General features: G+C 41.0%; 1 protein-coding gene across 2 annotated transcripts; it reads right to left on the reverse strand.

Annotated features, from left to right (window-relative positions):
- Window positions 1–17436: 17436 nt before the first annotated feature.
- Window positions 17437–26573, reverse strand: LOC146564967 (uncharacterized). Of its 2 annotated transcripts, none has more exons than XM_085292785.1 (5): window positions 26440–26573; window positions 21898–22257; window positions 21101–21370; window positions 18512–18562; window positions 17437–18385 (listed from the first exon to the last, which is right to left on the reverse strand). In XM_085292785.1, exons 1-5 carry the CDS (start codon window positions 26531–26533, stop codon window positions 18288–18290), a joined length of 873 nt encoding a protein of 290 aa, XP_085148911.1. In that variant the 5' UTR covers window positions 26534–26573; the 3' UTR covers window positions 17437–18287. The 2 variants fall into 2 exon arrangements, with proteins under 2 accessions (XP_085148911.1, XP_085148910.1); XM_085292784.1 differs by having other exon boundaries at window positions 18512–18565.
- Between the last annotated feature and the right edge of the window lie 324 nt (window positions 26574–26897).

The raw sequence follows: 26897 nt of genomic DNA on the forward strand, positions 1-26897 counted from the left end.
CTCCAAGATCTTATCAATGAGCCCATTTTGAGAAACTCACACCTCTCCCATCGTTCCAATCCCAGCGGGCAGCCTTGTGGGGGTTTGAACAGCCGGTTCCGCTTTCTTAATTCTTCGATAAGTCAGGGCCAAGCCAGCTCCGATCAGCCAGAACCCTGTTACCATGGTTCCGAATAGGTAGATATCTTCAGCACTAGGGATGGGTATCGTTGAGGTTTTATCCGATACCGGTGCCAAATCTGTACTTTTGAAACGGTGCCGGTGCTTAAACGGTGCTCGAACCGGTGCTTAAAGAATGGAGAACACAAACTTTGTCCAAAAACCTCTCATGTTCAGCTGGGTTTTTTTGTAAAAAGACAACAATGTGTGCCTTTTCTGCAGCTATGTGGCATATATGGCATCACTCTTGGCTGGAAGCAGTGCTTAATCAATGGAAAAAACACAAACTTTTTCCAAAAACCTCTCATGTTTAACTGTTTCCCACTTTTTCTTTGGTCATTTTAGCCTTTTTGGCCAGGGTGAAGGGAGTATCTGCCATCAAACAAGAAGACAGCCGCATGTAGCTATGATGGTGTTTGCTAGTTCACCTTACATGCATTAATGTAATAACGTGGTTAGCCTACTCAACGTAAATTACACACGAACAACATTAAGCTACTCACGCAGAGAAGAACGGCTGCTGCTGCATCATCATCCTCATCATTCCTGCTACACTGGCAGGGCTAGGGGCCAGGACTCTATTCTTCGGGTTTTTGGGGGATGTTGCTCCGGGTCCGATAACTGGCAACCCACCCGACATGCACGGTGTGAGGTCTGGCAGCAAGCTATCAAATACGGCGCATTTCTCGGCTTTTAAAAAAAACGCTATGCGTTGCCAGCTGTTTAATCGGATTCTTGGTGTTACCTCCTTTGACAGTATCACAGTATCAGCTTAAAGCACTTGTTGCTGCTGAGTTTGCATATTTTGCTGTGAAGTACAGGCAGACTTTTGACCGCTTCGCCTTGGACATTTTTAATCTGTAGCTCTGCTCTAACAGAACGTACGTACCTGGCCCCGCCTACTATCCTCGGAAACGTAAAATGATTGGCTAGAAGTGTATCACAGCTCAGGAAAAAAAAGCACCGAAATAAAGCACCGAAATGTGCGCTGCTTTTCGGTCTGGTTACTACCGTTTATGTCAGAACCGGTGCCATCATGGCACCGGACACCGGTACCCATCCCTATTCAGCACTCAGGCTCACCCAAGCTCAAACTTCTCGTTGAGAAAGGGGTGTCGATTGCATTTAGTGACCAGTTGATCCAATCCATAATTCCTCTTTTAGGTTTTAGAGAACAGACTGTGAGAGAATGTTCCAGGGAAAAGTAAGTAAAAACACGATCTATACAATAATGACACATTTATTGACTTCCAACAACTAAAGGAAAAATTTAAACTTCCAGACCAAATTTTTTTTAAATTTCTACAAATAAGAGACTGGATCAAAGAAAAAACCAAAGGAACTTTCCCTGAGATTCCCAAAGAAAGTCCTTTTGAAACGCATCTTTGCACCAAACCATGGAAGTCAATAAAAGGAATAGCATCTTCAATATACACTATTATTAATGAAAAATTACCTGACTACAACAAAACGGCTCTGAAAAGAAAATGGGAGGCAGATCTGGGCTATGTTTATGAAGAGGTAGAATGGTACCATCTAATGGAACAGGCACAGACCATGTTAATTTCCACAAATCATAGACAAATGCAATTTAATATATTCCACAGGACATATTATACACCTTACAGATTACATAAAATTGATATTAATTACTCTCCCAAATGTTTGAGATGTAAGGTGATAGATGGTGATCTCCTTCATATGCTGTGGAATTGCCCAGTAATAGAGGAGTTCTGGAGACGGACTACTGAAATAATTTCAAGGGTGATTGGGATCCAAGTCGAAATGGACCCAAAACTATGGATTTTAGGTGACATAGATTCTATAAACGTGGATTACCACAAGAAATATTTTATTTTACTTGCAAGTACTGCAGTTAAAAAATGTATTCTGACACATTGGAAATCTGAAAATTCTCCAACACTGAGATATTGGATTAATGAGTTAGCATCCTACTGTACACCTGAGAAGATATCGCATAGTGTAAAAGGGAAATACGGAACCTTTAAAAAAATTTGGAGACCATTTCTTTCAGTATTACCGTCTTTGGACTTGACAGAATATAGAGATGACGTAAATTCCTCTGGGTTTACCCTGAATTTATCCTTGGTTAGGCCCTTCTGATCAGAGTTCTTGAATGTTGTGCTGATTCTTGTGTATAGACGGGTGTAAATATGGGCTGTTTGGATACACGAATGTGATGAAGTTGAGAGCCATACAGGGGTAAAGGGGTGGGGGGATGGTGGGGAAAAAAAACAAACAAAAAAAAAAACACAAGACAAGGACATAAGAAGCTAAGCAGGGAAGATAAGGGAGAGGAGGAGGAGGAGAGGAGAAAAGTGCGACCGCCTTCGTCAAGAGCAAGAGCAGGGTCCTCTGTCTTCATTTTGGCTTCTTTGTCTCCAAATCTTCCGTCTATAAAGTAGTTTATACTCCACCATTTAGCACCTCTAGACACCTGTGCCTGCTGCTGCAGCGGAGTTTATTCTTTGCTTACGTCTTAAATTGGCGCGGTCGCTATTGCACAGCGTTATTGGCTGCAAAAATGCAGATGAAAGGTTTGAATATTAATTCAAATTGTGGGTGTACTCAGTAGCGACTTTTGATTTTATAAGTAGCCAAGCAGATTACATGGTGTAAGTTGTACTCAAGTATGAGTAAAATTACACACTTGAAAAATTACTCATAAAAGTACAAGTACCCAAAAAATCTACTTAATTACAGTAACGTGAGTATTTGTAATTCGTTACGTCCACCCCTGCTGCACACACACACACACACACACGCACACACACGCACGCACGCACACGCACGCACGCACACACACGCACACACACACACACACACACACAGAAACACACGCACATGCGCACACACACGCACACACAAAAACACAGAAACACACGCACATGCGCACACACGCACACACACGCACACACACACGCACACACGCGCACACGCACACAAAAACACAGAAACACACGCACATGCACGCACGCGCACACGCACACGCGCGCGCGCACGCACGCACGCGCACACACGCACGCACGCACACAAAACCACAGAAACACGCGCACACGCACGCGCACACGCACACACGCACACAGAAACACACGCACATGCGCACACACGCACACACACACGCACACACACACGCACACAGAAACACAGAAACGCGCGCGCGCACACACACACACGCACACACACGCGCACACACACACACGCACACGCGCACACGCACATTAGAGGAACAAAAGCCAAAAACAACAGGAAACAGATTAAAGCTCATCTATAAAATGAGTTGTCAGCAGTCGCTGCCCTGACATGGACGTGGCTGATGTGTTTACAGATGCATGTCTTTATTTTTCCTTTTCATGATGATCATGTGTTTTGAATAATTGTATTGTTTGTTATTTTCTCTTTTACCGTGGGAGGGGCTTTCGTGAGAATGAGATAAAGTAAATGATGGGCTGAGGAAAGCTGTTCCAAAGTTGGGAGCTGTGACTCTGGGTCGGTTTAGTCTGCCCACCAGGAAGTGACTGATCAGCTGATTTTTAATGGCTGATGTTCACAGGTTGATTTGACTCTTTTTTATCTTTAGAAAAATGCTCGTTTTGTTGGACAATAACATTTTTGTTATTCAGAGATGCTAACAGTAGAAAAGGTCTGAGTGGTAATGATCGAGTTTTCCTTCAGGACTTCATCGTTCTTCCTGAAAATGTGTGACTGACCATTTAAAAGTCCAGCCCTTCACCTCCACAGTAACACTCTAAGGAGTTTAAGACCATGGCGCCATCTGCTGGCCAAACCTTCACATTGCACCACGAGAATAGAATAGAATTCAACTTTATTGTCATTGCACACGTCACAAGTACAAGGCAATGAAACGCAGTTTGCATCCATCCAGAAAGTGCTTTAGCCACAATATAGATGTATTACAGAAATGGGTCTGTTACAGTGTTCATGGTATGAAGGTATGTCATGAATAAGCTCTAAGTATGTGCAGGCTGTAGTGAGTATACAGGCTATGAACAGGATATCAATATGAACTATGCAAGTTATAAACAGCTGGTTATAACTTGCATGTGGTTTATAGAAGATGGTTGATCTTCTATAAACCGTTTATAGAATTATAATTATTGTATTGTACAGTATGATTGTCTACACGGCGTTTACAGTAGCGCAGTTTAGATCAGTGAGATATGTGGCTAATTTCTACAGAGGCTGTATAAAGTGCTAGTGGTTGTGTGTGTGTGTGTATGTTCAGTCCATGAGTTGATGTGGGTCATGGACATTAGCTTGGAAACGATGTTTGATGATCTCCACATTTTCTTTAACTTTAAACTTCCTCAAAGACAATCTGACCTCAGTCCAGAATAATCCACTTACTTCTCTTTTTGTATTGCCGTGTGTGTGTTAACACTCTTCCTGTCTTGTTATTTTAGAGCTTCTTTCTTATTGGAAACTCCCTGCGTCTACACAAGTTTGACCATCTCATGTCAAACATGAACACTTTTACACTTTATTGAATGTAACAACAACCAAACTGCAGTCTGAAACCATCTTTGTAATAATAAAGAAGCCTCTCATGTCTGTCCTGTGTTTCCTGACCCCGATGCAGAAGTCTGCCTGATCCCAAACCAGAAAAACTATTTCTCCTGCTTTAACAGGCGAATTAAAGAGAAAAGATGACTGAACACGAGCCGAGACTCAGAACGTGTCAACCAGCTTTTATGTGTTTTTACTCAGAGGGTCCAAACTGCTTCAGCTCAGTCCAGAGATCCTCTGAAAACCCACTTCATGCGATTGTCCAGCCTCCTTCACCCAGTTCATGTGAGCTGCTTGTGCATGGTGGGTGTAGCTGAAGCAGACGAGCACTTAAAGGGTCTGCTGTCGGCTCCACCTGTATTTTTGCATTCTCAGTCAGTTTAACCTGAGCTCAAATCTGCATCAGCGTTTGGTCCAAAGTAGAAGCTGAATGCAACACTGCCTCCCAGAGGCCAAATGCACCAACTACAGCTTCATTCAGGCGGATTTACAGCTTGTAATGGATTTCCTTCCATCCATTTTATTTTGCAGGAACTGCTGTATACTGTGTGCAGAAAAACAGTAGACATAAAACTAACTGTACAAATGATATCAGCTTGAAAATGAATAACGCCAGCGCAGTGTGGGAAAGCCCCACTCTTAGGGCATACTTCCACACACTGTCTCAATACTTTTAAATCACTACTCAAAACCCATCTGTTTAGAATTGCATACACCTGATCTGTCTTAGGCCGTTTTTACCTGCTCAGTTTTTATATTTACTTTTATGACTGTTTATGTCTAAATTTTATCTACCATGTTTGCTATATATACATTTTTCTTATGTTTTTCATGGTATTGTTTACGTGCTACTGTGAGGTGACCTTGAGGGTCTGAAAGGCGCCTATAAATAAAAAGTATTATCATTATTATTATTATTATTATTATTATTATCATTATTATTATTATTATTATTATTATTATTATTATTATTATTATCATTATTATTATTATTATTATTATTATTATTATTATTATTATTATTATTATTATCAATACAAATCAGACAAAAACAGATGCAGCAGGATCACAAACAGACACATGTTGGCTACATGTTGATGCTAAATGACTAAAATCACACGTGCAACACTTTCTACATATTTGACAACAGAAGAAGAACACAAACAAAGTTGGAATGTATTTTTAATTATTTTAAATTTTTATTTTATGCCAAATTAGATATTTTGCATAATCAAGCACCTCCTCTCTGGAGGGGAGAGGGAGGGGAAACAGGAGGACAAAGGAGGGAACAACTAAGCTGTAGTGCCTCTTCACCTCACTGTGCAATACCTTTTGTGCAATACTTTTGTAAATAGTCAACGGTGCAATAGACTCAATACTTGAAATGTGCAATTCACTTGTATTTTTATTTTATTCCTATTTATTCTATTTATCCCCTTCGTATATTTTATTTATATTGTCTCTGTATTTATATATATGTGTGTGTGTGTGTGTGTGTGTGTATAACTCTGTAACTTCTGTCGGTGCTGTGCTTTTTTGGAAATCGAATTTCCCAGAGGAACCCACCCGAGGGATTAATAAAGTTCTATCTTATCTTATCTTATCTCAAATCACAAAGTCTCCTCCCTGTTTGTACTGTAAGGTCAAAACCCTACAGTACTACAGAGAACCCCAACAATCAAACGATCCCCCTCTGAGCAAGCACGAGGCGACTGTGGGGAAGAAAAACTCCCTTTTAACAGGAAGAAACTTCCAACGGAACCGGGCTCAGAAGGGACGGCCATCCGCTGCGACCGGTTGGGGGGGGATGGAAATCAAAAAGGAGACGAGATGGCGTGAACTACAGTTGTTAGAATTTGGATTTGGTGCTAAAATTCTGCTTCAAGATGTTAAAAGAAGCAGGGCGGCGGGGAAAAGCCAGGATGGTCATTTCAATCATCTCTGGCTTTAGTGAACCACCTGAAGGGTTTTCGCAGAGTTTTTCCCAACGCTGAAAAAAACCTGGAAATTTTGGACTTTTTGGGAGGACCGGGGATGACTCCGAGGCGCATTTTTAGATGCTTTGTCAGAACCTCATCAAAAGACGCATCCTTTGCCATCGCAGCCTTTAACACAGTGTCTGGGGAGCCAAACTCCTTGATGAGGCATTTGGTCATTTTCTTGATGAACTTTTTCTTGTCCTTCATCAGACTTGTGACGGACTCTGTGCTGCTGAGTTCAGGCTGCATCAGATCTCTCAGACGCTTGAGGATCGCGTCAGGTTCTTTTGTAGTACATGCTGCACTGGCAAAAAAGTGCTGAGTTTCAGGTTTGGATTTTCTGATGACTCTCATCATGAGGAGAACGGCGAGGTCACTGGAAATTTTCTCAGCATCAGAAGATGACGCTGATACAGACCTCATCTCTGACATGTCAGAGGAATCCTTGGGTGAGCCTGAAACACTGGCAGAGCGTTTTTGTGGGGAAATGCTCCCAGACTTTGGTGTCTGATCAGGTGTCTGATCAGGTGACTGATCAGGTGACTGATACCTGAGCAAAAGTCAAAAGTGGCCTTGCTCTACAAGCCTTCAGTACATAAAACAATATAATAGGAAAATAAGGATACTAAGGATATTGATTTCATGACACCATCTGTCCTTATGGACTAACGTCTCTGAGGAACGTTTCCAGCATCTTACTGAATCTCAGGACTAAGAGAGCTCTGAATGCAAAAAGGGTCCAAGCCAATACTAGCAGGGCATCGCTAATCAAGGGTCCAGTCAATATATCTGCTCTGTGACAGCAGGTAATAAAGTAATGGAGCAATATTCAGCCTGCAGCTTCCTGTGGTTAGCTGTTTACTGACAAATATGGGTCACCAACAGGAAGCGTCAGCCACATGTAGGTTATAACCTTCTCTCTGAGTGGGCACTTTGCATGTGACGACAGCTGAAACAGTACACAGTGCAGACTTAATCACAACACTGCGACTCAACCACTTTGTTATGGAATCTGATTTAGAGCAGAGATTAGAAGCAGGAAATGCCTGCTGAGGTCGGTGTAAACCAGTGGAGGCAGGTTTACACCGACATTAACAGGTGTTAAGTGTTAAAGTTGACTTTAACATGAGTGCAGAGAGAAAATGTGATGTTCCAGCACTCCTTAGAAAGAGAGCGTGTGTGATTCAGTGAGTGATGGTGTTGAACGGGACTCTCAGTTACAGGTCAGTGGTTGATTTTGTCATCATACCATCAGATCTGCAGTTTCTTGGACACACGGGTGAAGAGAGAGAAGCTCAGCTGATCAGCACTTGGTGGTGACTTGAATCAGGTGCTTGGTACCCGACAGACCTGGCGTTTCTAAACATATATGTCCCGGGAGGGTCTTGCAGAGGCCTCTTCCACATGGTGGAAGCATGAGCTGCAGCCTCAACATGGACCAGTGTGGCCCAGGCAGCGGCTGAGAGGAAAATTCAGTAGGAGTTTGGACAGGACATGAAGCAAGACTTTTAGCTGGCCCTGAAATGATTCTAGCAAACTGTAACTTGATTTGAGAGGAGGTAGTGGCCACTCCCACTGCCACGCCTTCCACAGAGAACATCGAATCGAATCCGGGGAAGAGGAGAAGGACTCACCCATCACTGCAGGTGAGGTCATTGTAGTAGTTGTGACAGTGACGGAGCAAATCTCCACGGGGTGAGATGAAATGAGCTGTGGTTGGAGCGTCGCTGGTCTTTGTCTTAGAGACAGGAGGAGCTCTGTCATTTGTCTCTATCACTGGCATCCTGGTCGCTTAACTGACGTCTTCTAGGGATGTCCTACAGGGAGGAGGCTCCAGGGCAGAGCCAGGACACGCTGGAGAGATCTGGCTCTTTGCTTGGCTGATCACCCTGCTCTCCCTGCTGCTTAGACTGCAGATGGATGGAAAATTTCACTTCTTCATGCGAGTTGGAATATGGCCAGATTTCCTAACGCTTTGCAGCAGGTGCAAAGTCAACTTTTAGTGTTAAAAAGCTACAGTTGGGATTTACTAAAGAGGCACAGTGAGAGTTTTGAATCAGAAAGGAGCAGACAGGGCTCATTTTCACCGGACTTACTGAGGAGTTACAGAACACACAAGGTTGTGGGGAGAACCTTTAAATTAAGTTTTATTATTTTGATGGTGGCAGGAGTGTTCATTTATTTTGAAAGAACAAGGAGAACAGAGCAAATGTGAAGAAAAACAGTTTGTGATGATTACGATAAAAAGAGACAGCAGCAGGTATATTACAGGTGATAGTGGCGTTGGCCTCATTCTTCTTCGTTGGTCCTCAGTGACGTCTGGAGGCTGCAACAGAAGAAGAAGACAGCAGCAGACAGGTCGGTGCTGATAAACAGGCTCAAACTCCAAATCATGACAAGTGATGCAAACAGAGAAAACTTTGTGATGATTCAGATAAAAAGAGACTCGGTGTTCAGAGGAAGCATGACGGTCTGACAGAGAAAGCCATCTGTGACCGTTGCTGAGGCTTTTTCTCATCCTCAGCACCGACAGTGTTTGTGTAATTACTCTCACTGCCAGAAGGGGGAGACACAGCTCCAGCCTGCAGGGAGAAACACTGCAGCTCTGGATTTCCAACAAAGGAGTTTATAAATCAGAGTTTTAGTTAAATAAGTTAGCAAACAAATGTAAAAGAAGAAGCACTGCACTGAGTGTTTTATACCTGCGCAATACTGTGACTCACCTGAGCTGCCAGACATCTTCAGCTCTCTGCTGCTGACCTGCTAACAAGATTTCCTGAGCAGAAACAAGAAGAACAGTTTAATTTTCAATAAAAAATAAAAAATATTGTTGAAATGTTTGAAAGTATATTTTACAAGTGTGTTCGGCCATGATTTATCAGTGAAAAGTCCATTTTATTTTCCACTTTATTTTTATAGCATCAGATCACAGCAACAGTCAGCTCAAGACACTTTGAGGGTTAAAACTCTACAACATTAGGAAGTAGGAATGGGTGCAAGAGAACAACGAAGGAAGTAATAACTGAAGTTTGTTCTGAAAGATTGACCTGAGAGGGAGAGTCAAAACAAACACTGAGCGGTTCTTGTAGAGAACCACTTCTACTGTTCCTTAGAATTGTTAGTCTGCTTGTCCATCTATCACCGGTTAACAGTACGTTTAGTCACTGTGCTATCCTAGCCTGGAGGGTTGCGATCTCAGGGATAATAGTAGATCAGCATGGGGTTTTGAGGCTCGTTTTATTTATTTATTTTTTCCCCTTTTTTTTTTCCTCTCCCCCTCTTTCTTTTGGGGGCGGGGGGGTTCCAGAGGTTGGGACATATTTTTTCTGCACCTGCATTTTGGTACCTGAATGGCAAGCTCGCAAAGTCATCTGCTCTTCGTTTTATAAGCTGGAATGTTAAAGGTATAAATAATCCGGTTAAACGCACAAGGGTTTTTACTCATTTAAAATCATTGAGATCCGATGTTGTATATCTGCAGGAAACACACCTCCGATCAAGTGAACAAATTAAACGAATTAAACTGTTTCTCTGCTTGTCTGCATTGCCACAAATTGTTCTATTTGGTGATGTATCATAGAACTGTACTATATAGTGTATGTACGTTTCTGTGTTTGCTAGTAACTACCATCAACCTAAGGTCTCAGCTAATTTATCTTTGCAGAGATGTTCATTTGATTGTAACAGCAGTAGGAAAGAGCAGTAACAAGAGTAGGACAGCTAAGCTAATTATGGCTAAACATTTGGAATTTAATGAAAGCAAAAATTGACCTTGCAAAGATGGATAGGTTTATTTAGAAAGTCAGCTATTTACATTTAGTGTTCGTCCCAAGTAGGAGATTTTGAATTGAGTCTAAATTGACCGCAAATTTACTTAACTTGTTAAAATCAACCAGGCTGTTACTGAAGCAGTCGAGGAATTACCTTTGAGGTCTCAGTCATAGGTAGTAATGCAAAATCTAACATTACACTAACCTTATATTTTTGTAAAAGGCAAAATGGACTTTTTTCCAGGGTGGGGGAGTGTTTCATGTCTGTAAGTTAAAATTGTTATTTTTGTTGTTTCCTGATTTCTAAGAATTGGGAGAACAATTACATGCTAACAAAATGATGCATTTTGGTTGCCCATGTTTGGTGTTGCTTTGGGCTTAGGGTGATCACTGACGATGACTTACACCTAAAAGAGCTCAAAATCAGAAAACGTTGCTCTAAAACATGTTGACATGGTAAATGAAAATGAACAATAATCAAAATTGATGATGCAAACTGAAAGACTACTTACTATGTTTCTCTTGTTACTTCATTAGCCTCAGTGTTCTCAGATCATTCTTTACATAAAAGCACCCAGTTGTCTTGCAAAGAATGTGTAGGATTAGTGCAATCACACACATTCGAAGATACTGGTAGTTATTGTTTCAAATGCCTATTTCATGACAACCAGGCTAAATTCATCTAAGGGAGTATGAAAGAGATTATCTGGATGCTGAAATGATTGTTAAAATACATTAGGCCAATAATAGTAGACCTGTGCTACATTTGTCCAGCTAGGCAACACATATTTCTGCATAAGAGATACATGAGACACCCTTTAAATAAGCAAATTTCATGTTTAAAACATGGAAATGCAGCCAAAATGGACCATACAATGGCCTCAGTGAACACATCAGCACATAAGTAGAGATGAGGAAACTCAATCACATTAGACATTAATATGACTATGAGTAAATTATATATATTATATATTCTGTTACATGGTTTAAAGAATACAATGTGATAATCACACATGAGAACGCTGTTTCCAGTTATACAAATTTATTTTATTTCACTATTAAAGAAACCAATTATGTGAATAAAAGCTCACCACAAGAACATCTCCCAACCCAGTCTTACAAAGTTGCAGTTACAATAAAAAACTGTTGGTGAGCTAAAAAACAATCCTGGTGCTGATGCTTGTCATTGAACGTTTTGGACAGAGCTCTTGATTGAAATGCCTACCGTTGTGTGTAGGCATTTCGGTCCAGATGTTATGGAGTTCAGTTCAGCTAAGATGTATTTCTAAAGCACCGGATGGCAAAAATAGCCGCTTCTCGGCTGTTTATATTGTAAGGTAAAGACCATACAATATAAGAGAGAAAACCCCCCAACAATCAGATGATCCCCTGTGAGCAAACCCTTGATGACAGTGTCTGTGAAGGTTATCAGTCATCAAGGCCATAGTAGTCTAAGGAGCTTGGAAAGAAAAGCGCCTGGACTTCTTTAAGTTAAAGAAGTCCAGGCGCTTTTCTCCAAGCTCCTTAGACTTGGTGACGGTGGGAAAGAAAAACTCCCTTTTAACAGGAAGAAACTTTCGGCAGAACCAGGCTCAGTGAGGGGCGGCCATCTGCCTCGACCGGTTGGGGGGGGCACAGCTGTTATAACCCCTGACGCAGCATAGCTTCTAATTCTGAAAGATACGTAGATACCTTAAACCTGCACTCTATGCAGGACACCAAGCGATGACACGACTTGCAGTACTATAGGAGTCTATGCAGAAACAGTTTTCTCTCTTGAATCTCTGTAATTTTTTTGCTACTGAGTGTCTGGGTGCAGTCACTCATTTTGGGCCAATTAAATCAAATGAACTTCCATTGTCTAAGTTATAGCCCTATTGAACCTGCGTTAACCAGCTTTAATAGGGAGGGCCAAAGTCGTAGTTGTGCTAAATTTCCTCGAATTCTCCTCGGAGATTTTCGAGTAGCTTCCTTTGTTCTTGAAAGTTCTTTTCCATTTGTCTCATCGCTTCCCGTCCATTCCACATCTTTTTGGTAAGGTCACTAACCTTATTTTCTAAGGCCTTATTTTGTTGTTTGAGTATGTCAACTTGGACATCGTAGTTGTTTATCAGATCGTTATGTTCTTCCTGTGAATCATACAGATTTTTCTTGACCTCTTCAAGCTCTCTTTTCATTTCCTCAAATTCATGGCACAACAACTCCTTTTCTCTGTTGGTCACGTTAACATCATGTTGGGAGTCTTTCTCAGTGGCTTTGGAGATCCGTGATTCTCCTTTCACACCCTCATCGTGTGGTTTCAGTTCTTTTTGAGAATCACCACTCCTTTTGGAAAGCTCCTGGAGGTCCTGTTCAAGAAGTTCGTTATGCCGCCTCAATATGTCAATTTCATGTGCAAAGCATTGGAGTTCCAGGGTCTGTCTGAGCTGTTCACTGTCCGTTGTTTTGTTTTCCTCATTCATGATCCTTTTTCTTTCTTCACTCTCTTGTAACTCTTTAAAGGCTGTGTTTGCCTGATGGAGCTCAGTTTTAACAGCCTGTATTTCCTGTTGCATGTCATCTTTTTCCTTTTCAAAGTCCCTTTTCAGCTCACACATGCGTTTTATCATCACATCATTTTCCTCTCTTAAAGACTGGTTGTCCTTTTCCATGCCTTTCACTTTTATAACATAGCCTGCCTTTTTGCTTTGCAGCTCTCTGATTTCATCCTGCATTTCCTGCATCACCTCTTTGTGTTGCTGAATTTCTTTGCTATTGGAGCTTTGTGAATCCTGTAGAACTGTATTCAAATATTCCAGCTCTTGAATTCTGATGTGAATTGTTTCATTCTCTAGTTGCAGGTCTCTTTTCCTCTTGTTTTTAGAGAACCCACTTCGTTTGAAGAGAACTTCAATGTTTTTTTGGAGAATCTTGTTCTCATTCATGAGCTCTCTTTTTTGCTCCTTAAGGTCGGCGTTCTCGACTTTAAGGTCACGTATGGTAGAGTTTTGTTGTTTGAGAGTTTTATTCTCATTTTTCAGCTCTTTGATTTGCTGTTTAAGTTTTTCGTTCTCGGCTCTCATGTTGCATACAACAGGATTTGACAGACTCATATTTCAAATTGAAGTTGATGCTAAATCTCTGTACCAACTAAAAGATTTTTTAAAAATACCGTCGACTGTGTCAGAAACGCAAGTTTCCAGTAGTTTCCTGCCTAGTGAATTCTTCCACTCTCTTTGAAAGACTACCAAGAGTGAGAACCTCTCCCCTATTTATAGGTTTTAGTGTGCTGATGTCATAAAGAAGACCAGAGATCAAAGGGATTCTGGTGAAACGTCACTGTGTCTGGTCTGGGCAGTTCTGAACTGAATAATAACAAAATGACGGGGGGCGTGTCTGGTAGCCATGTGAAGACGTGTTGTACAGGGCTCCTCAATGGACTAACTTGTTTCATAATTCCATTGCTCCAAAACTAACGAACTTTTAACAACAGTACGATAACACGCCCGTGTGCTGCTCTGAGGCACTTTTTACATCTTCAAGGCTACGGTGTACGAAATATGAGCAAAACTAGATCGGGGAAAGAGCAGGCCGCAAAAGCCTCGGACCTGTCACGGTTGTTAAAGAGTGGACTCAGGCGCGGAGCTCAGAAATAATGACAGTGCATTTATTTACAGTGCAGCAAGGTGACAACAGTTCAAATGTGCAACAATGGTGATAGTGCGTCCCTCCTTCCGTGTAAGCCCGTGCGTGGTAGTGAGTGCCCGTCTCTCCTCCAAGTGCTTCCTTAGTGTCCGTAAATCCTCCGTCAATCCCTGGGTGAACACACACACACACGACAGCAGAATGAGTACGAAGATCAGACAGTAGTGATGGGACGTTCTCGCTGCCCGGCTGTACCACGTGACTGGTTCATGAAGTGGTTCGAACTTTGCCGCGAGATATGACAGATATAAACCCTCAGACTTCATTCAAAATGTGGGTGTTTGATGGAGAGTTGCGGTTAGTGAGAGTTTGGAGACCGTTTGGAGGTTTATGAGAGTGAGGAGAGAAAGTCAGGAGAGAATGGAGCCAGCTAAGAAGAGGAGGATGTCCTCCCCTGTGTGGGAACATTTTGATCTTATTCCTCCCAACAAGGTATGTAAATTTCTACAGAAGATGTATTGTCATGATACTGATGGTGCAATACAATTTATGTTGAGCTGTCTTGACTTTTGTACAAGGTGAAGTGTTTGCTATGTGCCAGGGAGCTGGGATATAACAACAACACCTCATCCATGCTTAGGCACTACAGAGCTTTGCATGAGAATAAGAGGAACACCGATTGTGGAGCAAGACCAGGTGAGCCATCAAATGCAATGATAATATAGCATGCAGTAATGTTACTAAATGATATAACAATATTATACAACTGTTATAAGTTACGTGTGTGATATTTATATTTGTGCTTTGTCTTTATTGTCTTTCCTCAGGAGAACAATCTCAAATAGATGAAGACCTGGTCAGCATGGTGATTGAGGACTCCCAGCCATTTAGCATTGTGGAGGACAAAGGATTCAAAAGATTTGTTAAATCATTAAATCCTAGCTATGTTCTCCCCACTAAAGGTTATAAAAGCAGTGAAAATTTAATTTTTACAGAATAAAATGTGAACAGGCAGGACTGAGGCTCAAAGCCTCAGTGTGTAGCTGTCCATACCTCAACGTTACAAAAGCACAACTACTGTCCACACCCCAACCACACCTCACCTCACAGTAAATGATCATTTCCATTTCAAGCATTTCCAAATAATCATTTCCCATACTGCCACTATAAATATACACAGTATACTGCCATCACTACAATATACATGTTTTACACACTCCTTTTGTTGTTGACATTTACAGGCTGTGTGCAAAATGCCACACTCTTCAAATTCATGGCAGCTATTATTTTTACGTCCAGTAGGTGTCCTGCTAGAGCAAATGAAGCTTCATGAAGCTTCGCGTTGGGGTGAACCAATTGGATGAAAAGCTTCAGTGCTTCATGGGGCTTCATCTGCCCATCACTAGCCTTGAGGGTCACCTTTTCTGGGACAGCTGGCTGTACTCAGCAAATACCCAGAGAGTACTTCAGGCCAGCGAAAGAAGAGCTGTAGTGCCAGCTGTGCTGTGTGTGGCGGCTTCTTTCTGCTGGTCTGTGGAGAGGTGAGCGTGTGTGTTACATCCCCCAGGAGGACGTCTCTTCTCCCTATTAACCCTTTGTTTTGTCCAGGCTCCACCTCCTCTGTCCTGATTGGATGCTGTGCAGAGTCTGGCTAATTGGTAATCAGCAGAGCACTATTTAAGGCCTGTGGAGCTGTGCTTCTGGGCCCTCTGGCCATTTTGGTTGGCATACTTGTGCAGGCCTTTGTATCTTGTATGAGCGTTGTTGTTTTCTTCATGTTCAGACTGCTTGTAGGGGAGAGCTGCCTTTTGTTTTGACACCCTGTTTACTCCTGTTTATGTGTTGTTAGGTAGGTTATGGTTATAGGTTGTATATTTTGTTTCTTTGGAGTTAGGTAAGTTTCTTTTATTTTTACGTCAGGGATGTTTTGTTTGTTATGTTGGCCTTGGCTCTCCCTGATGTTACACCTCAGTCTGAACCCAAATCCCATCACCAGTATTAAATAAACCTTCTAAAATTACCATCTTGGCTCCTCCTTCTCTATCCACATTTATGTTCGTCCCTTCAACCCCCTAGACTAGCCAGGGGACGTAACATTGATTTAACGTTTTTTAACCTCCTTTTCTGTTTCATGACCAACTCGTTGATTTTCTTATTTTTCCTCTTTTTTATAGGAGACAGCGGTTTGTCCATCACTTTCAGTTTATTAGTAATAAAAATCTTCATAAAAACCTTTAATTAAACTACTTTGTCTTCATGTCTCCTTTTTTCAACCCGGACACTACTTGTTACTTTCCCCACGTCCCCTTGACCTTTTAGGGGAACATAAAAGGGTCACAGCAGCAGACGACCAGACAGAGTGTCAGCTAAGAACATGCCTGCAGGGAAACGCAAGACTGTAAGATTCATAAATTCAAAGAAAAAAATAAAATCAAACAGAAAGAGGCTGACTCGTGTGACTGAATGGGCACAGAAAGGAAATATTTAGTCATCATAAGTCTCCAAATGTTGAAGCGAACAGCAGGCGAGGTCCTTGTTTGTCATTCATAGCTCAGAAGTGACAACCACACGGAAAGTTTCCAGCTCACTCACATTTTTACGGCTAACTTCTCAATCTGTCATTTTAGGTGGCAGCAGTGAGGTTTCACAGCTGCTTTTATTAACCACAAGTCCCCATTTTAGCCTTTAATGGTGCATTAAAAACATGCACACACACACACACACAATGACGGCCGCTGAGAAAAATCAATCCAAGCTGCGCGTTGTTGAAACGACCGTTGGTGGGACCGTTTAGCCGGCTGTCACAGCTTCACTGAGGTGTTTAACAGCTCAGACGTGGTTTTAATATTAATGTTAGAGATTCAGTTACAATAAAATGTATTCATAACAGTATTTTTAACGGTTTCTAGGCTGAAGCATCCTTTCAACACGCTGCAGGGTTTCTCTTCTTTTTTGAAAGTCCTCAAAATAATATTAAGCTGTCATTTTACCTCTCTGTGCAACTTTATCAACACTGTGTTATGTCCTTTTAATGCTTCAGTAATAAATCCCTGTTGGGGCAACTGAGATTTCAGTGGAGATGAAACTCGAGATGCTGGTTTTTGGTAATCCAGACTACGCAGCAACGTATGAATGACTAACATCATCTGAGATGTTAAAATTACAAGAAATGTTTCAGTTCATAAAGAAAAAACTCTGAGTGTAATCGTAACGATGGTTTTATACCTCTGAGGAGCCAGGAAGTGACAGCTAACAAAACAAAACACATTTCTGATGAAAGAGGAACCAGAACAAAGTTTCACAAAGATCCACAACAGCAAAACCTTTCAAAATAAAATGCACAAAAGACAAACAAAGACCTGTAAGAATCACGGTTTATTCACATATTATAGTTAGATTAATAATTCATTCCATTAGTAATGCATGTAAACATTATTACATTAATAAAGATCCCATGTATGTAGGAGTTAGAGCCATAGCTGATAGGTAGATGTTGTCCCTGGTTAAGCTTTTAAGGTACAACACGCTAATACAAACCAGGAGCGTCTAAGAAACAGAAACGTGCGCTTTAAGGTGCTTATTGTAAAAACTCTGCGTTTATAATGAACTGAAGCTGTTAGTAGAATTTAACGAAGTAGCCGCTGTGTCTCTATGTCAGCATAGTGTCTCAAACAGATATTATCTCGAGGTAAAAACATGGCTGGGCTGTCCTGGCTGACTTTGACATCTAATACTTTTATTTCTGGTGTTTTATTGTGAAGCACTTTGAGATTTTTATCTGTGAAACGTTTGACATGAGTCAGTTTTACTTACTGATGTACTGTAATATCAGTTTTTGTGAAAGAATAGTGTGGTGAGTTAGTTGAACCTTTACTTAAAGGCAGCTCTTTAACAGTAAACCCTCATTTACAATGGCGGCTTGGCAAAGGGGAAAAAAACAGGGTGGAGCCCCCTGGTGGTGAACATTTCAGTTAAATTTTGCAGCGTTTTTTGTTTGTTTTTGTAGTTCGTTCCCTCGATAGTTACCACTTTAATGTCTTTTGTTACCTTGATGTGTTTCTAAAAGTTGAGTGATGAGGAAACTGATAAATATTTGCAGCCTTTTATCACTGATAAACCTTTACTAAATATTTCTGATTATTTCCGGGCAGACTGGATCTCCACAGCTGCATCTCCGCCTCTCCATTCCAGCCAGATGCTGATAAAGTCATCTGCACATCAGCATGGCGCTCAACAGGCCTATGAGGACGGTGACAGGCACCAGGAGGAGGGCCACGTACAAGAACCACGGCTCTGGGTACACGCCTGAAATCAAAACGCACAAAACCCTTTGTGTGAAGTTTGATCCCATTATCAATAACACACGAGTGCAGTGTTGGAGTCCTTTTTCCAGTAAGAGCATATTTCTAGAAGCTTAAACGACAAACTCACCATGACGCGCTGATGAACATGTAGTGGACTCATTTTTATCACCTTCTCCAACTTCTGAAACCAATGAGAAAAAAACCTTTCACGATTAAACAGGTTTCCTCTTCAAAGATACACATTGTACATGAAATCGGTTTAAACCCCTCAGAGTGAACGTCAACATAGGGAGAAAGAAAGAAAGACCTTTCATGGACTTTATGTCCAAAAAAATCTGTACTGTGTTGAAGAGACAGCGCCTGAAGTTGTTAGAGAGCCAGGCTGTACTTTTGTGTAATATCAACGTTGTACCACAAGATGGCGAAGTGAGTCAGTCAGGCTAGTCGTTTAGGTAAGCATGCTAAAACATACCTGTAGTTACTTCTTTCCTAGTCTTTAGACACTTTACTTACATAACCACTGAAGAGGTTGAGCAAAGGGGTTCAAAAACTTGCTAAATTTACCATAAGGTAAAAGTAATAGTTTCTGAAAAACATTTAGTAAATCTACAAAGATTTAATGGCCAGTTTATGAAAAGAAAACTTGTGACTATATGAGAAAAAATGTCAAATTTATAAGAAAAGCTACACCAAAATAAAATAAAAGCAGACGACCTGCTGTGCCGTCGGAAAAAGCACGACAATCACATCATTAAGGAATTATTAGCTCATGTTCATTCAACGAAGTCATCTTAACTACAACAATATAACATGATATATCACTAAATTCACAATTTAAATTAAAGTAAGAAATACCAAAAACTTTAATAAACTGTAGAAAGTATAAAGTCCAGATTTCAGACACACAGCTGCTGTGCCCCTAAAAAACATTTTAGCTCATCTTTTAAAGAAGCATAAGCGAACAGAGTCGTGCAAAGAAAATCTCACACAGAAATTCAGGATTTTTCTTATTTCCTGTTAAAAAAATTTCTGTAAAGCTTAATTTTTACTGTTCAAAATCTGCAGTGTCATTGATTCCTCTCAGGAGGACGATGATTAATCTGATGATTGACTCAATCGGAGGTCACTAAAAGCTCTCATTTCTAGAAATATGGACAAATTTATTAAACCCCCCAAAATATGAGTATCCAGAGTTGGGACCAGGAAGCAGAGTTGCAGTCTTACACGCCTCTCTGCAGCTTCTCTTCTCCTGCTACCCCCCCAAAAACCCATCTCCATAGAGACTGTGTCGGCTTCCAAAAAGACAAAAAACAAACTAAAACCAGAAACAAACAACTTAAACATAAACAATCACAAAGAAAGAACAATACAGTATCCACATCTGAACCAAAGAGTAAAACAGTGAAATGTGGATTATTAAATATTAGGTCTCTCTCCTCCAAGTCTCTGTTAGTACATGACTTAATAATTGATCAACAAATCGATTTACTCTGCCTTACAGAAACCTGGTTGCAGCAGGATGATTATGTTAGTTTAAATGAATCAACACCCCCGAGTCATTCTAACTACCAGAAATCTCGAAGCACAGGCCGAGGGGGCGGTGTGGCAGCAATTTTTCACACCAGCCTATTAATTAATGAAAGACCAAGACAGACTTTTAATTCATTTGAAAGCCTGATGCTTAACATTGTCCACCCCAGCTGTGAAACTCAGAAACCAGTCTTACTTGTTATCATCTATCGTCCACCTGGGCCTTACACAGAGTTTCTGTCTGATTTCTCAGACTTTATATCTAATTTAGTTCTGAGCTCAGATAAAATAATTATTGTGGGTGATTTTAACATCCATGTAGATGCTAAGAATGACAGCCTCAACATGGCATTTAATCTGTTATTAGACTCAATTGGTTTCTCTCAAAATGTAAAAGAACCCACCCACCACTTTAATCACACTCTAGATCTTGTTTTAACATATGGCATAGAAACTGAACATTTAACAGTGTTTCCTGAAAACCCTCTGCTGTCTGATCATTTCCTGATAACATTTACATTTACAATAATTGATTACACAGCAGTGGAGAGTAGACTTTATCAAAGTAGATGTCTTTCTCAAAGCGCTGTAACTAAGTTTAAGAATATAATCCACCCACTGTTATCATCTTCAATGCCCTTAGACTCTTTTTCTCCAATTGATCTTTCTGAGTTAACTTCAATAATTACTTCCTCCAAACCATCAACGTGTCTTTTAGACCCCATTCCTACAAAACTGCTCAAAGAAGTCCTGCCATTAATTAATGCTTCGATCTTAAATATGATCAACCTATCTCTAATGATCAGCTATGTACCAGAAGGCCTTCAAGCTGGCTGTAGTTAAACCTTTACTCAAAAAGCATCTCTAGACCCAGCAGTCTTAGCTAATTATAGGCCAATCTCCAACCTTCCTTTCATATCAAACATCCTTGAAAGAGTAGTTGTCAAACAGCTAACAGATCATCTGCAGAGGCTTATTTGAAGAGTTTCAGTCACCCTTCTCAATCACTATGTGTTCACAGACCTCTCTGCACTGAATCACTCTTGTCATTAATCTCTGTCTCTCTTCCACAGCATGTCTTTTGTCCTGTCTTCCTTCTCTCACCCCAGCTGGTTGCAGCAGATGGCCGTTAGCAGCAGTGTTGTGATTTGGTGCTGTATAAATAAAATTGAATTGAATTGATTACCAGACAGGTTGCTGTGGAAGATGCTCTTTGTAATCACGTCATCCCTCAGGTGCAGCTGGCACTCGTATTTCCCACGCGACCACAGAGGTACGGTCTCAGAGAGAGTGACGTACGGCAGAGCGGCGTCGGCGTCTCCTGGAGCTGAGGTAACATTTTGGAGTCGACGGCCGTTGTGAAAAATGTGCAAAGAAAATCCAGCATCCCGCGTCACGCTGACCTCACAGCCTAGCATGCAGGGAGCGTGTTTGGTGACATTAAAGACCGTGGCGCCTGAAACAAGAGACACACGTACAGCACGGTCATAGACACATATTTTTACAAAATTCTTTCAGAAGTTCGGGTTTAATCACTGGAACCAGAAGTATTTAACATAAATAATAAATGTATTCACTAATTAAAAGTTCTTTTTCAAACAGAATATCAAACAGGATGTCAGCTCTAGTTTAATTCCTCTTTCATGTGAATCTTTTTACACAGGTCGCCTTTCCCTCGTTGTTTTTCTTTCTGTGTTTTTTACCTCCATACTCAGAGCAAATATTTCACAGCTTTTCTGCAGACTGCTCTGTAGGTCTGCAGAGGAAACTGTTCACGTGCACGTGCCACAGAGGGCTGTTCTGTCCTCCTGACACGGTCTAATGTAATCTAACCCCTGACCTTTAACCTTAAACCTCCTCTCTGTCAGCCAAACTCTGCAGAACAAGAGTCAGTAGATGTGAATACTGTGAAATGTGACTACGTTTGGTCGCCCATGTGAAGCAATAAACAAAAAAACAACAAATCTTCTGCCTTGTATTTACCGTAAACCACAAGGGAAGTTGTGTCCCCCTTCTGCCTAAAATTTCCATTCCTCTCTGTGTGAAGCGAGAGCTTGCACCGGTACTTCCCGCTGTCAGCCCACTGCACACTTTTCAGAATCATTGACTTGTTTGTTGACATCCCGTTATTGTCCAGAAGGGTTGCACGGCTATTGTTCGGGGTCTGTGAGGGGATCAACCGTATGAAATCAGCAGCCATCTCATTTAATTTCCACCAGTAGAGGATGGGCTGGGACAGGAGCTTCTCATCTTGCAGCCGGAGCTCACAGGGCATGATGATATCCTGACCCAGAGCTGCAGAGAGCACAGCAGGCTGGTGAACAGTGACCAAAGAGAAAGCACCTGAAAGACAGCCAGTAAACATGAACTGTCAAAAACAACTTTATTGATATAGCACCGTTAAAAACAGTGTTTACAACATGCTTTAAAAAACAGGAAGTTGTGATGTCATGTCCAAGAGCAGTGTGACACAGAAATGCCCTCTTCCTCTTTAAACCTGTGATTGGTTGTGAATACACTGACAGCAGCACAGACACACAAACCAAAGACCACACTGTTTTATTATTTGTGGCTGTGGTCATCACTGGGCTATTTTACCAACCAATGTGTAGCTTCATACGAAGAACCACTTCTGTCTTGTGGTCATGGGAAAGCTGGAGTGCAGCCTTCTACCCAAGTTTCATACCTCCGTGTCTGATAAACTAGTGCGGCTGAAATTCACAGGCTTTACAGTAAGTATGTGACTCATGAGGGAATGTTTTAAAACTGTTTCTCTGCAGTTACTGGATGCAAAGGTTATAATAAGGAAGGGTCAGCTTTAAACGGAGTCAGGGACAAAACTTACAGTACTGGGTTTTTCCACATTTTAAGTTTCTGTTTAGTGAGCCACTCGAGGGCCACTGTTGTTTCAGGGACCCAAATGCACAAGGAGGAGTAGCTGCCCTTTTATTGAGGCTGATGCAGAAGACAAAACACTAGCAAAGTCCAAAAGATCAAATCCAAGCAGGCATGAGGAGCACAACTGAGGAGCATAGAAGACGTGTTGACCATGCAGGAAAGATTGGAGGAGGTGTTAGACACAGGAGAGAAAGGCAGGTGAAACTAATCAAGAAAATCAGAAACACAAGGAAAACTAATGCAAGGCATGAAAATATGAACAAATTTCAAAGTAAAACAAAAAATAAGGAGAAGTTAGATCGACAAGAATACTAACGCATCAAAGACAAGAGGAGATGACTGAAGCAAGACATGAAGGAATCCAAAACAGAAACACGGAAAATCCTAGAAGCAAATCCAGGTCGCAGGAAACATTATGGTTTGGTTTAAAACACATCCTTTAACAACAGCAACCTTCTTAGTGGAACTTTCAGTTTCATCCATTAACTCCAAATCACAACAACAGTTACCTCGACGTGTTTTATATTGTATGTAATTAGAACTAAATATCAGCAACAACCCCCTATAAACAAGCACTTGGTGACCGCAGGAAGGAAAAACTTCCTTTTAACAGGAAGAAACTTCTGGCTGCAACTGGTTGAGTGAGAGTAGAGATACAGGACAAAAGACAACGCTGATACCTGCAAATTATTAAATACAGTACAAACACATGACAGGCAGACTCATTCCAAATGACATCATGTATGTAATGAGAACAGAGGAGGCTGTTTTATCTTTAAAATTCTTTACTGATATAAACATTTAGTCTGTATTGATGGTGAGAAGAAGAGGTGACATTGCATAAAAGTTTTCCTGCAGATGAATGAAGGTAAAGTAGAAACCAGAACAGTCGTGAGGGTCGCCTGCTGGTCACGCTTCAAGAACTTAAACAAGAAGTGACACAGAGGAATTTTCTTTAAAAATCCCTGAAAGAAGAACTTTGGGAAGACGTTATTTTTAGTGGATCTGCATCGTTACTTGCTTCTATTTTCACTTCCCCCAAAAATATGTACAGTGTACACCAACATTTCCCAACAGCCAAATTCAAGCGCAAAAACTGTTGAAAGTGACAAAAACAACCAATCAGCATAAACATAAACAACAAGTTACTTTTCATATTCTAACTGAAGAGACCGTGATGCTGGTACAGCACTCTCCTTTATGTCTTTGTGCATAACTGAAGTTTAAGTCTGGGACCGGCATCAAAAGCAGTTTGGAACAACAACTCTTCTTGCTAAATGTTTCAGTGAGAAACATTAGCTTTCATCCTCTTACAGTTATAGGAGTGGTTAACCTCTTAATATGCACCAACACTCTTGTGTTAGGGCTGGGCTGCGTTTGCCTCACAATCTAAACAAAGATAATGATGCATATTTCTCGTGGTTCTCAGCGTCCTACTGGTTGTGCTTTGATATAAACACCAAGCTCCGTTTTTTCCTTACATTGCATTTGTGTCTTTGCTCTCTATGAGAGACCAGTGCTTGGTCTTTCAATGAGTCTTTTAACAGATTTGTAGCTCATTAGAATTTAAACTGCTGGCAGTCAGTCAGGAAGTTCACTGAAATGCTGAATGTGTGTAATTCCCATCACAGCTGCACAAGTGAAACTTTCTAATCTCATCTGATCTGAGCAAGCTGTGTTTTTCCGAAAAACACACCGAAGCAGAAACACACCTCTATGCTGATGATACTGATATTTATGCACGCGCTCCCTCTGTGCTGCGGGCAGAGCTTCAGACTGAATATCACTCACAAACGTAAACGCTCACAAAGCGAAAACATTTATGGTGTACTCGAAATCTCATCTACAGCACTGTGCTGACTTAGCAGTTTTACATCTGATACCAAAGGGTGTACAAGTATACAAGAACTTGAGAATATGGATGGATGACAAGCTTTTCTTGAACTTGTTTCTTTTAACCCTGTGATATGTTATGGTGGTTTATCTCGTCATTCAGTGTTCATGCCTTTCTGTCTTTAATTAAAAGTCTCTTCATTTTTCATGAATCGGGTGGATTATCATCACAGACTGTTCACAAGAAACAGTGCGGCACATGTGTACCTGTGAAACAGTCTCAGCTACACTCCCCCAAACAGTTGCTTTTTAACATTTCTGGCTGTTTGGAAATCGTTATGTTCGGGACTGCTGCTAGGTCAGCACACTGGCAGCAGATGGCCCCGCCCCTCCCTGAGCCTGGCTCTGCCGGAGGTTTCTTCCTGTTAAAAGGGAGTTTTTCCTTCCCACTGTCGCCAAAGTGCTTGCTTTTTGGGTTTTTCTCTGTATGTATTATTGTAGGCTCTACTGTACAATATAAAGCACATTGAGGCGACTGTTGTTGTGATTTGGCGCTGTGTAAATAAATTTGAATTGAATTTCATATTTTTTAATGTAATGTACTTTGCAGAAGGATCTGATCTGGAGCTTATATCTATCGTTGAATTTAACCGTCTCTAGTAGCTTGTCTTTAAGCTTGCTGCTACCTTTGCTGGTCAAAGAGATTTGATCCCAGCGGCACTTCCTTCTTACATACAGGTAAATATAATAGATAAAAGCTGATGTGTTTATGTGGCTTAAAATGACAACTTTTGAGTTTGTCTTTTAACATTAGCTGTTAGCTTAGACAGAATGAATGAGTGTATCCCTGCATGTTTGCTAACAGCTGGGATTCTGATTGTTTTAGGAGGCAATTCAGTATCTGACACAGCATTTATGTTACAGTTACCTTTAACATTGAACATGTAACAGTTTAGAACTGTCCACACATTTGTTAAGGTTTTGAGACTGTGGTCATACAGGCTTCAGCCACTCATTGATGATAAGCACCATGTCTGTACCAACAAAACTAAACGATTCCAGCATGATTGCATTTTAATTTGTGAATTGTTGTTGTTAAGGTTTACTTTATCAGTTCCCGAGAAACTATTACATGTTTCAGCTGGTTGGCACCTGCAGAGATTTTACATCTGTCTGTTTAAACCACAGGAAGAGGTAACCTCAATACTTTGTGTTACCTTGTAGCTAGTCATCGACATCTTCAGAGAGGAAATGGGTCAACTAAGGTAAAATCTTTGCAGCTCCTTAAAAATATATTTTTTTAAAGAGTTCCATTCTGAAACGAATGCAGAGAAAGATTCAGAGAATGAGCTCTAAATCTAAAAAAAGAGCAAGCTAAGAAGTCACATAGATTCATTCACTACAAGCTTTTTATGTGAATAATAAATAAAGTTAGAAAAAATGGGTTAACTTTCAGTTTGGCTGAAAATTAGTTCTGCCCCTCACTGCAGAGGGAAAGATCATAAAAAACATATGCCAGACCATGATCCAAATTATTCTCTTTATTCATGACGAGCTAAGATGTCTCCATTCAGGACAGACTTTTATTGTGAAGGGTCACATTTCTGCCGGTATCTTTGAGGTTTAACACTGAAATGCTCGCAGCTTCTTAAATTAATAACAACACAGAAGCAACTGAAATGTCACATTGCCAGAAACCAAATCAGAAATACGTTTATGAATATTTCAAGAGACGGTTCAAGATCCTCATCACAAAAATAACACAAAATTTAACAAAATAAAACAAACATGTACCTGAGACCACAAAGCAGAGAATAATCCATGATGTCCTCCCCCACTTTGACAAATTCAAGCTACGATGGCGCTCACACGAAACAAAGCTTGACATGTTTCCTGACTGAAACCACAGGATAAAGATTTCCTACTGCGAGAGCGCGCAGATTAAATACTCCAGGGTGGGGTGTGTGTGTGTGGGGGGGGGTCACTTCCTCCCAGCATAACGAATCTGTGTGGGGTACAAAACAAAGCAAAACGAGTTTTGCAGCAGGAGGTTGCTGCCCAACATGTTGATGAAATCATCTCTCATCAGGGTCCAGTGAGTTTCAGGATCAGCCTTTTTCAGCCTTTTACACGTTTATTTGGTGTCATGAAAATTTTACAACGTCAAACTTCACTTTTCCTCTGAGTGTTGTTAGAATGTCTCAACCATGTTGGTGTAAAGGGTCAGTCTGATGCACAGGACCAGATCCACT

This window comes from Mchenga conophoros, linkage group LG11 (genome assembly GCF_057382185.1).
Source record: "Mchenga conophoros isolate Kocher_MC1m ecotype Shallow Benthic linkage group LG11, M_conophoros_male_GT1.1, whole genome shotgun sequence".
NCBI classification, from domain to species: Eukaryota; Metazoa; Chordata; class Actinopteri; order Cichliformes; family Cichlidae; genus Mchenga; species Mchenga conophoros.

What these genes read in the sequence shown, in the direction of transcription:
- LOC146564967 (XM_085292784.1), bottom strand. Translation starts at nt 26,533, where the DNA reads ATGTCAAGCTTTGTTTCGTGTGAGCGCCATCGTAGCTTGAATTTGTCA. An exon ending in AACTTCCCTTGTGGTTTACG is followed by an intron (nt 21,371 to 21,897) that starts GTAAATACAAGG and finishes CTCTTGTTTCAG; the next exon opens with GCGCCACGGTCTTTAATGTC. An exon ending in ATGTTCATCAGCGCGTCATG is followed by an intron (nt 18,386 to 18,511) that starts GTGAGTTTGTCG and finishes TTTTGATTTCAG; the next exon opens with GCGTGTACCCAGAGCCGTGG.